At 45.6% G+C, this 11,161-nt stretch overlaps 1 protein-coding gene across 3 annotated transcripts in view; it reads right to left on the bottom strand.

The window, feature by feature from the left end:
- TTC23 (tetratricopeptide repeat domain 23) overlaps positions 1-11,161 on the bottom strand; it is a 91,220-nt gene that overhangs the window by 14,764 nt on the left and 65,295 nt on the right. For all 3 annotated transcript variants that reach the window (XM_023512679.1, XM_023512680.1, XM_012804407.2), the window contains 2 exons: positions 6,115-6,242; positions 1,507-1,656 (listed from right to left, as the gene is read on the bottom strand). In XM_023512679.1, the coding sequence (XP_023368447.1) occupies positions 1,507-1,656; positions 6,115-6,242 (278 nt within the window). The remainder of the gene's footprint in view (positions 1-1,506; positions 1,657-6,114; positions 6,243-11,161) is intronic.

Here is an 11,161-nt window from a genome sequence, read left to right as displayed (position 1 = left end):
AAAAAAAAAAAAAAAAAGAAAGTAATTCATTGTGACTAAAGGGGATTTATTTCAGGAATGCAAGGTTGGTTCAATGTTATAGTAAAGTACATCGTATTAAGTGATCTAAGAAGAATCATCTGATAATCTCCATTGATGCTGAAAAGGCTTTAATAAAATTCAACATTTATTTGTAATTAAAAAACTTATGAAATGGAAATTGATAAATACTTTCTTAAAATGATAAAATACAACAAACCTTAGCTCTAAAGCCAGCATCTATCAAGATAGAATCACTAGAGGCATCAAGGCAAGAATACCCATTATCGCCACTACTATTTATTATTTAGTATGCTGGCAGCATGAGTCAATGCAACTAAATAAGAGAAATCAATTAGAGGCATAAAAATTAGAAAACATAATGTAAAACTGTATCTATTTGCAAGTGTTGTAATACTACATAGTATGTATACTTTGAAAACTATAAAGAATCAATGCTTAGATTAAGTCAAGCAATAAAAGAACCAGGCAATCAGTGGTACATAAAATTAACAAAGAGAAACAAACTCTGTTCATATATGCAAAAATAAATCAAAAATATAATAATAGATCAAATTTTCATTTACAAGAATTATAAAGAAGAGAAAATGCTTCGGAATAAACCTGTGTGAGAAACACTTTAGATATGCCTTGAAGATACAAAAGTAGACATGAACAAATGGGAAGATATCCCTTGTTCTTACACAGAATGGCTCAATATCACAGAAATATCAGGGCTCCAAATATTTATATATAAATAATACTAAAAAAAACCAATAAATTTTTTATGTAGCTAGACAAATTAACACAAAAATTCATGTAGAAAAATAAATGTACAAGAATGCCTAGAACTTCCAAAAGCCATAAGGGTTGTCCAGTCCTACTACATACTAAATTATTCTATAAAATCTATATAATTAAAACTATAAGATACTGGCACATGAATAAACAGAAAGACTAGAGTAAGAGGGTGGAAGTCCAGAAATAGACTCAAGTTCATATGGAAGATCAGTATATGACGGAGGTGTCATCTTAAATCCCCGGGGAATAGATGGGTTCTTGAATGAAACAATGCTGGACAACTAGGTTGCCATTTGGAAAAAAGACAACATTAGATGCATATCTTACACCATCTGCACAAATAAATTCCAAATTAAAGAAAATAGAAGAAAATATAAAAGAATTCTCCTATAAACTCAGTATATAGAAAGAGCACAATAAAACTTAAGGATCAATATATTATGTAAAAAAAGTATTTGCATGGTAAAATTACTTGATAATTCACTTTTTAAATATACATGTCTAAGAGGATTACCATTATCTTTCACTCAAGAAGTGTCAGCTTAGATCTACCACAAAAGAGATGTCATTTTATCTAAAGAAGCCACTTACAAAGCTGCATTTAAAGGAGCACAGTGGTGGGAGAGAAGGTGACAGTGGAGGGTGGGAGAGAGCCTGGCCTTGAGTTGGTACTGGCTCCAGCTTTACCTTCCTCAGTTTCCTGTGGGCCCCGCTGTAGTTCCCCTGTGCCACGTCTGCCCCACTCAGGAACTGGTATGTCTCTGCCACCTCGGGACTGAAATCGCCAAATGCTCTCACTTTGGCTTCCAGGGACTCTTTCAGGATTGTGGTTGCTCTCTGTGAAATGAACAAAAAGCTCTCTGGTGAGAAAGTTCAAAAGCTGATTAGGATGAGTGCCACTTGAGAAAATTATGTAACTGATGTCTGTTTTCACTTTTTGTAGGAATGGGTCTAGTAGTCTCCTGAGCTGAGCCTACTCTCCTCTGGTGGAGCAGGAGATGGAAAGAATGTGTGGGGAGAGGTGATGAAAAGAGAATGCATAAGGGCATCTGGTGGCAAAAACCCAATTCAGCTCTATGGGAGTCCACGGCCGTTGAGTAGTAAGAGCAAAAGCTATCATATATTGAGTCCTGTGTGTGCTAAAGGGTTGATGTGTGTTATCTCCTTTAATTCTTATTGCCTTCTTCAGATAGGTGCAATTTTAATCCTCATTAGACAGAGGAGGAAACTGAGGCACAGAGCAGTCAGGGAACTTGCTCACAGCCTAGCTCTGCAGTGGCGTAGCTAGGCTCTGAAACTAGCCCGTAATTTTAATACCTTTTAGTTCCGCACTCCTCTTTCCTCTATACACACTGCCTTTCTTACAGAAATGAAAACCAGAGTGTTCCCTGGCAATTTATCTATTTATAGAACATCCAGAATATTCTCCAGGGTTTCCTATTCTTAGGAAATAGTTTAGGAAACTAAAAGTAAGCATGCCAACATGGCCTGACATTTTGTTGTACCTGTCAAGTTTGTCCATACCAACATGGGATGAAAAATGTGAGTTCTAATATTAATTTCTGCAGACACCAAAACATGCAGGGGAAAAACTCGCACACTTTCTCCAAAATTCTTCCACAGTCTTCTACATGAAGGCACAGTTACAGTTGCAGAAAATGAATGCTGAATTTAAATGCCAATCAAGCATGAAGGTGCTGCCCCAGCACAGCCTCACAGGTGTCCCCACGGTGCTCTGCAGATAGAAGGGCTCGCAGGGCCTTTAATCCTTTTATTGGCAATGATAGGAGTTAGGGGCTTGGGCTAGGGTGGGGGAATAACATAAAGAGGCTAAGGAGGTAGAAATCAATTTCTTAGGTAGAATCAGAGGAATCTCTGAAGAGGCAGAGCAATGGTGTAACTTGCCAGGTGAGGTCCATGGAAGTACACAACGGACTAGAACTCAAGCCCAGACTTGCCTAAAGGGAAAGTATCTTCCAACATCTGTGAGCAAGGACTTAGACTGAGGGAAGCTTGGGTTTGGCAGCTCTTCATAGGAACTATCTGGCAGGCTTTGAGGAGCCAGTGATGGAAAGAAGAGGGGACAGAGACTCCTTTTCCTAAAGGAAGCTCTCAGCACTGATTACAGCCTGACTGGGGAAACTAGAGACAGCTGTGCAGGAAGTTAAATGGCAAGTCAAGATGACAATGGAAGCGATGCCTCATGGGTTTGTATGAAACAGAGCCTCTGCTAGTCAGGGAAGCATAATGGAGAGGAGTGAAGAATCACCAGGGTCTTAGATGGGCTGAGCAGAGCCCGAGGAGGAAGCGGAGGAAGAGCACACAGCCTGTTTAGGGAAAGTGGGTGGACTCGTTTGACTGCCACAGAGAAAGTGTGAAGGGGACTAGAGAGAGATGAGGCTGGAGCTGCAGGCTGGGGCAGGTAGTGATGGCCTTCAAACCGGGCTGAGGAGTTTAAATTTTCTTACAGGGATATGGAGTCAGAAAAGGTTCTTGAGTGGGAGAAAAGCACAACTAGAAGACAAACTCATGCAGAGTATCTTAACCTGTGGCAGAGTGATTTTCGCTTACATTTTACCCTAAAAGGCACCTCTTCCCCAAAGATGGCCTTCCTGTTGGTGCCCACCTTAGGCTGTGACCACATCTGGGATGGTCTGAGTGCAGCTCCCATAGGCTCATCTCTGGGACTATGCTTGGGCCCAGCCCTGCTGGCCAACTCCTGCTAGAACCTCCAGTGAGAGGTCTGCAACCAAAGCGTGAAAGCAGCATGGGGGAGGCACGTCTGGCTAAGCAGGTTGTGCCCTGTCCCAGGGCACCTGGAGGAGCACATGGAAGGTTGAGGTCCAGTCCATGTTCCACTCAGGTGCTGGCTCTATCTACTTGAGGAAGGAGCAGCTCTTTCTATCCTCACAAGGGCATTGGATGACCCTAGAATGAAAAGAGTCCATTTGCTAAAATCTCCAAGGGCAGCATGGGACAGTGAGGTGCATCTTTTGAGCAACACTGATTTGGGTGACTTGGATGCAGGCAGTGAGGCACAGCACCAGTGACGCTGGCCATTAGCTGCTTCAGCAACAGACATCACGGCAGAAAGCCAGACAGTAACAGGTAAACGGGCACAAGCCCCATGGCAGTCAGAGGCTGGGCTGCAGCCAAACACCTACCACCCATGGCAGCATTCCCCACTGCAGGCAAGAGGGTCCCTGCTCTCATAAACTCGGTCTAGTCACCAGGAAGACATCAAACCTCCACAAGAATGTGTACTTAGAAATATCTGATTGCATCAAACCAGGTTCTGTAAGGAATAATAGTGAGGAGAAGAATTGGGGTGGGTGGAGAGAACTGGAGGATGAGTCAACGTTAGCCTGGAGATGGAGGGTCTTTCAAAGGAGGGAGGAAAAAATGGCTGGCACTGCCCAGAAGTGGGAATTAGAAAAGGCCAGTGTGGCAGGGACACAGATTAGGGAGCACAGGCAGGCGTGGTGACACAAAAATGAAGCTGTAAATGTCAGTGGCATCCAGACTGTGGACAGTGTTATGGGCCATACAGGGATTCTGGCTTATCCTAAGGCCACTGAGGAGCTGTGAGAGCAGTTTACAAACAAGTGCTCACTGATCGGATTTGCTGTTTGAGAGGAATGCTATGGCTTTCTCACTCTGAGTGGATTAGGAAAGGATAAGCATGGGAAGAAGCAGCTGGGAGTCAGGGATTGGTTGGGGTGGTCCAGGCAAGAGGTGGGGAGTGGGGGGTCGGGGATGGAAAGTGAGGGATGGAGACAAGATACATTTTAGAGGGAAAATGACTGAGGAGGCAGATGGTGAGGCATGATGGGGGCAGACTCCCCTCTAACCCTTGCCATTCATTCTGACTTACGCACTCTCCACAAGACAACTAGAGATGGGTGGGAGGCACAGAGGGGATCTGAGGCCTCTGGGTCCCTCTTTCCTTGGGGTGGGGGGTGACCTGGGAAGATACTGAAACTCCACTTGTCATGGTGACTGTAGCCCTACTTTGGCTTGTGAAAATATCTAGCTAAAAGCCTGCATTCCTAATTGAGAGGGGTGGGTGATTAAGGATGAGGAAAGAACTGTAGGGAAGAGATAAACAGAAAAAAGGGAAATAAGAAGTTTTTCATGTCCAAGATTTACCAGGATAGGTTAGAGTTGGGAAAAAACAAACAAACAAATCCATATACAGTTGACCTTCCATATCTGTGGGTCAAAAATATTCAGGAGAAAAGTGCAATAACAAATAAGAATACAGCAATAAAAATAATACAGTATGACAACTCTTTACATAGCATTTATATCCCATTGTATTGAGTAATCTAGAGATGATAAAGTATGCAGGAGGGTATGAGGATATGCACAGGTTATGTGCAAGCACTGCCCCATTTTATGCAGGGACTTGCGCATTTATATATGTATACATATGTACACAGACACATATAAAAATCAAGCCACAGTATGTAGCTTCCTGATAGCTGTTAGGCTTTGTAGGGAATAAGTTCCCAAGGGTTTAATTATCAAAGAATAGGAACTGTGGATTTCCTTCCATTTTTATAAGCCATGTAAAAGCACACCTCTACAGATCAATGGTATAAGAGAGAGAGCTGTAACTTCTGTACTGTGTGGTTTTCACTAGATAAGCAAGTTTCATTCATTATCCAAAATGAAAAAAGAAGAATCAGAGCTACCTCTATCCCAGCTAAAAGTGCAGGCTGCAATAAGCAGTGTCTGTCCACTGGCTTCTCAACATTTCTAGTTCTGTAAGATCTTCTGTAAGTGGGCATGACAGTGTATATAGTCATAAACAGTCCCTTCTCCATACCTTCCCTTTTAGACAGAGCCTCACTATGTTGCCCTGGGTAGAATGCCATGGCATCGTAGCTCACTGCTACCTCAAACTCTTGGGCTCTCAAGTGATCTTCTTGCCTGCCTTAGTCTCCCAAGTAGCTGGGACTACAGAAGCCTATCATGATGCCCAGCTAATTTTTCTATTTTTAGTAGAGACGGGGTCTTGCTCTTGCTCAGGCTGGACTTGAATTCTTAAGCCCAAGAAATCCACCTGTCTCAGCCTCCCAGAGTGCTAGGAGGACAGGTGTGAGCTGTCATCATGCCTGGCTGGTTTTATAATGTCTAAGAGCAGGTATTTGTAAGCTGCTAGAGAGGGGCCACTTGGCCTTATTAACATCCCTCCAGAGCCTGGCACGTGCTTTGCACACAGTAGGTGTTTAATGAAGGCTTGCAGACCGACAAGTGAATAGCCAGACAATTGTGATCTGACTCACTTACCTCTTTTTGTCCAGTCATTTGTAGAAACTGGCAAAATTCATCTTGAATTGAAAAAAATTTGGCTCTCCCTGGCCCTTCAGAATCCTTAAGATGAGCCATGCTCTCTTGAAAGTACTGCTCAGCCACATCTGAAGAAAAGCATTAGAATAACAACTTTAAAAACTGTGCACAGATTTGAAATAGAAACAGAACAAATACACTTTTAGTGGTGGTGAACTATTTGAAAATAGGTATTTGGATAGGAAAAACCAGTTAAGGAGATTTTCCTTTGCCCATTAATCTTCCTGTTTTATAAAAAAGAATTTAGGTCTCAGAAGGCTATGGCAATTTACTTTCCTTAATTTTCATACATCTTAGCATTCCCAGGGATACATAAGGCAAAGTTCATGCAAAAGGTGAAATTATACCTGAGACCACACTGGCAAGTTCTCAGGTTGATTTCTATGACTCTGGTCATCCTCACTGAGGTTAAGACCTCTCAGGGTCCACTTATTTTAGTGGACTCAGTTGACTCTGACTGTAATCTTGGGACATAGTTCTTTTCTTCTTCTTCTTCTTTTTTTTTTTTTTGGAGACAGAGTCACACTTTGTTGCCCCAGGCTAGATCCCTGTGGTGTCATAGCTCACAGTAACCTCAAACTCCTGGGCTCAAGCGGTCCTCCTGCTTCAGCCTCCTGAGTAGCTGGGACTATATAGGTGACTGCCATGACACCTGGCCAATTTTTCTATTTTTAGTAGAGACAGGGTCTTGCTCTTACTCAGGTTGGCCTCTAATACCTGAGCTCAAGGGATCCTCCCACCTTAGCCTCCCATGAGTGCTAAGATTATAGGCATGAGCCACTGTACCCAGCTGTGGGACATATTTCTATAACATTAAAAATCTGGAAAACTGCATTAACATGAAGCTGAGGGAAGAAACCCCAACCATTCCAAACACTTCAACATACTGGTTATAATATAACAAAAATATTTTTAAATATATGCTAATCTTGAAAGCAAGAAAAGGAAGATCTCAGGTGTGGAAAATGAGGAGGGAAGTGAAAGCTAGAGTTGTGAGTGGGAGTTGCAGCTGAATGGCCCCGGAGCGTAGTAGACAAATATATTTCCTAATTGCCAGGGTTTTCTAAGTGTGAGCTGGACTGGGGATGAGGGCTGAGGCCTGTTTGCAGTAGGAAGCTGGATGGAGCTCCCTGCCAAAAGCCAGTGTGTCCAGCAGAACTCTATAATGTCCCCAGTGACCCCTTCTACAATCTCTCCCCTTTGGTTTTGGGTAAAATGAGATAGTATTCCTGTGATGAGGTTATGTTATAGGGCACAGGTGGCTTTAAGAAAGCAAAATTATCCATTGGCCAGCCTGCATCATAAGGGTCCTTTCAAAGCAGAGAGTTTTATCCAGCTGGTGGCAGAATAGGAAGTGAGGGAGACCAGAAGCCTGGAAAGGATTTGGTCAGAAGGATGTTGTCTGTTGCTGAGGTGGGGCTGGCCATGAGGACAGGAAGTCATAACCCCTAGGATGGGACATCACCTCCAGGGCATGGACCCGGTACCTTGAAGCTGGTTGTGGATTCACACAGAGCCAGCAGTTTCAGCACTCTTGCACATGGCCAACCCTAACTTTCAAAACCACTTCTAGAATCCTCTGCAATATGATGCCATTGGCCTGGGCAGAAGATGAGGTCATTTTCTAAAACACGGGGGCATGACTTAGCTTGTAAATCTGAACCCTGGTGGCACAGGTGTTCCACAGCTATGAATGTTTCCCGTTTTCACTCCAGTAGAATGTTAAGAGAGCAGGGAGGAAGACAGGCTTGGTGGGCAGGGTGGTGTAATGTCTCTGCAGAGGCTCCTTCTGGGGACTTGAAGCCAAGTCATTCCCAGAGGCCCTGGCACTCTACATGGAGATGTTCATATACAGGCAAAAGAAAGCAAGGCAGGACTGTACTGTGGCCCACTAGAGGTCAGGAGGCTTTTAATTAAAATAAATTCCAGGAACCCTGGGTTCATGTTCCTAGGGCTTATCCTAAGGCAAGAGTTGGAACAGTAAGGCCAGTTTCATCAAGGTGGAAGCCTCCAAGTACAATTGTCTTTTGAAACAGTCTTAAAAATAGTCTTCACTCTATATAAACTGCAAAGGCTTTAAGGACCCTAGGGAATTAAAAAATGTAAAGTCTCAGATCCTAGTCTGGTTTTATCTCAGAGGAGCTCTCTCACCCAGGAAATCTAACAGATTGAACCTATTTAGACTCTGTGGGGGTGATGAGGGATGGCTGAGGACATAGAAAGCACAGGACAGACTCTTCACCCTGGGGCCTTTAGTGGTCCCCAGAAGAGATCCTCTTCAAGACGAATACTATCATAGGGCCACAGAGAGAGTGACTCACTAGCTTTGGGACCTGAGGAGGTCTACGGCCATCTCTTGGGGCAGGTTTGCATCAGTAATGGGAGGTGACCATGATGGCAGCAAGCCGGGTGAGGTTCACGGGGTGTGAACCAGCAGAGCGCCTCCATGGGGCCTGCACCCATAGCACCTGGTGAGGGGCTCAGTCACCACTGAGGTCTGCTTGCCTTAAGTGTCCCCCAGCACATCTCACTGCCAGGAAACTGACCTACACCCCTGCACTCAGAGTCCCACTCAGGGTCACCCACATAGTGGTCAGGCTTCTGGCAGCCTCAGGCCTATGGCTGCATGTGGTGCATATACATTTTCCATAAGCTGCCTTAAAAATACTTTTAGAAGCTAAATGGGAGTATAAATAACACAGGCTTTTCTGGGAAGTTCTGAACATAAATCATGGGCCAGCACAAAAGTGAAAACCTTGACCCTCTTGAGAGAGGTCACCACAGAGTTCACGCACTTCATCCTGCTTAGGAAAGAAACAAGGCTTTGCTCTCAGACACAGAGGGCATAAGGCAGCTGGTAAGCAGAGCTTGGTAAGGCTTCAGTTCTGTCCCGGTTGCCCCCCTGGGAAGAGGGGCCAACAGCACTCAGATGAGCACCAGGTCTGCCACTTCCTCCTCTGCTGGCCCTGAGGGCTTCTCAGCACCCTTTACCCTCCGAGCCCTGGAGACAGGCAGCTTCCAGGTTCTGGAGTGTAGCAAGTAGGCAGCACCTGGGCTCCATTCTAGGCCTTGGTTTGTCCCTAATGTGTGACCTTGGACTCCCATCTACCAGAAGTGTTGACTTTAAGGGGACTCCTAGGAGTTTCTAAGAGGAAATCCTCCTAATGCCAGTGGAAACAGAGTAAGGGGCATTCCCTTCTTTCTCTGGGTCTTGCCTTACTGCCCTCTTCCTTGCCCTCTCTCACAGGGCTCCCTGTGGGGTACAGACAGGGCAGGCACGCATGCCAACCGTTGCTGCTTGGGGGGGGGCTCAAAGCCAGCCATGCTGAGGCTGGCTGGGCATTTGGTGATAAGGAATGGACTCTGAGATGGGACTGAGGAAGGTTCTCTCAGAGTGTGCAGGGCTGCAAGGGTTTGGGGAGGGTGAAGGGTGACAGTCGGGTGGAACATGGCCAGTGGTGGCTCACTCTGCTTGCCAGCAGTACTGTGCCCTAAGCTATCTTGGAGGCTCAGGCTGGAGGAGGGGTGAGAAAGGCAGCAGGGCAGTGAAGAGGGCACAGGAGGATGAAGGCTACCTGACTCTGGCTGCTCCCAGATGGCTGTGTTACCTGACAGGGGCCCACATGAGCTGGGTGCCTGTGTCTGCCAGGGGCTGTCTGACTTCTGGTCTCTCTGGGACCTGTGGGACCTAAGGAACATCAGTAACCCAGTGAGCAGAGCACGGGGTAGGGCCCAGCACGGGGCAAGCTAGAAGGCAGGCCACCAGGGCAGATTTGAGGAAAGGCTTGTGTAAGGTAAAAAAGAGGCAGTGTACCTAGCTTCTGATGTGTGACATTTTTCATGTCTGCCGTGTAAAACATGGGGAGAGGCTAGGACCAGTGGGGGCTGGGGAGATAAACATACTTGTATACAGGGATTTATATCTTGGGAATCCACTTAGTAAGGGATCTTGGCCCCTGCCCCTAGCCCGTGCTGTCTGCTGTCACTGGACCCTGCAGAACTCCCTGGTCTGCTGGAGCCCAGGATTCAGCAGGGGCCACTTCCAAATAAGGCTGCCTGCACTCAGTGGGATCCACCTCTCAAAGGTTTAGACTGAAATGTACTTGGCTTCGGACCATTTCATTTTAATATTGGTTAGGAGAAGAGTTATAAACACAAAGCTATTGCCCTGAACATGTAGCAGGACTGGGAGAGCTGTTAATACCAAGTTTGTCTATGGCTGTGCTGGGAAGCTGGCCAGGCTCAGGTTAGTGACATTCCAGGAGCCCGAATTGGTAATCTTTATGCAATCACAGTCCTTCGTGACTTCTACGGCAGTTAGGTCTGCGTAAGGAATCCAGGAAAGGCACGCAGCAAAGGGATTAGCTGGAGCTGTGGAGCCTGAAACACTGGCTTCATGGCCCTTGTTAAAGGGCAATGCCTTCAATGGGCATTCAGCAAGCAGACAGGCAGGCTACTGAGAATCCTCAAATGAGAAGTGTTTCTCATTAAAGATTCTTTTCTTAAAAAAAAAAAAGCCCCAAAACAAACCTCCAGAAGTCTTTGTACTCAGCACAGACAGGGTTGAAGAACAGAGCTAAGCAACCCCCTTAGTGCCCAGCAGGACATACAGACTGGCTGCCCTGGGATCTGGACAGGTTAGAAAGTTCCACGTCTCTGAGGAATCTATCTGGTCTTCACTTAGCTGTTAGACATAGATAAGTTTTAAATTGTTCCCTTTCATTTCCCCCTGCTGGAGGCAGCAGAGTCCTGGAGAAACCTTAGCCCTGAGTGAGTTTTTCTCATTCCTGTTGTGGGGGCGTCAGCCACATAAGGGGACAGCAGAGAGATGACATAAAAGACACAGGAATCTCTTCCACCCACCAGGCTCCCACTGCAGCCCCTAGCTAGGTGGCGCCTCTCTCCTTTCTGCTTCTGGAGGGAAGCTGAGTCCCCCACGTGCAATGTGTGCTGGCCTGGTAGGCTCATTTTCCAGCCTTTCCCACAT

Source organism: Otolemur garnettii, unplaced genomic scaffold, assembly GCF_000181295.1.
Source record: "Otolemur garnettii isolate 467f Iridium unplaced genomic scaffold, OtoGar3 scaffold00029, whole genome shotgun sequence".
In the NCBI taxonomy this organism is placed as follows: domain Eukaryota; kingdom Metazoa; phylum Chordata; class Mammalia; order Primates; family Galagidae; genus Otolemur; species Otolemur garnettii.
The sequence above is the reverse complement of the archived record's forward strand: the minus strand, read 5'-3'. Positions and strand labels throughout refer to the sequence as shown.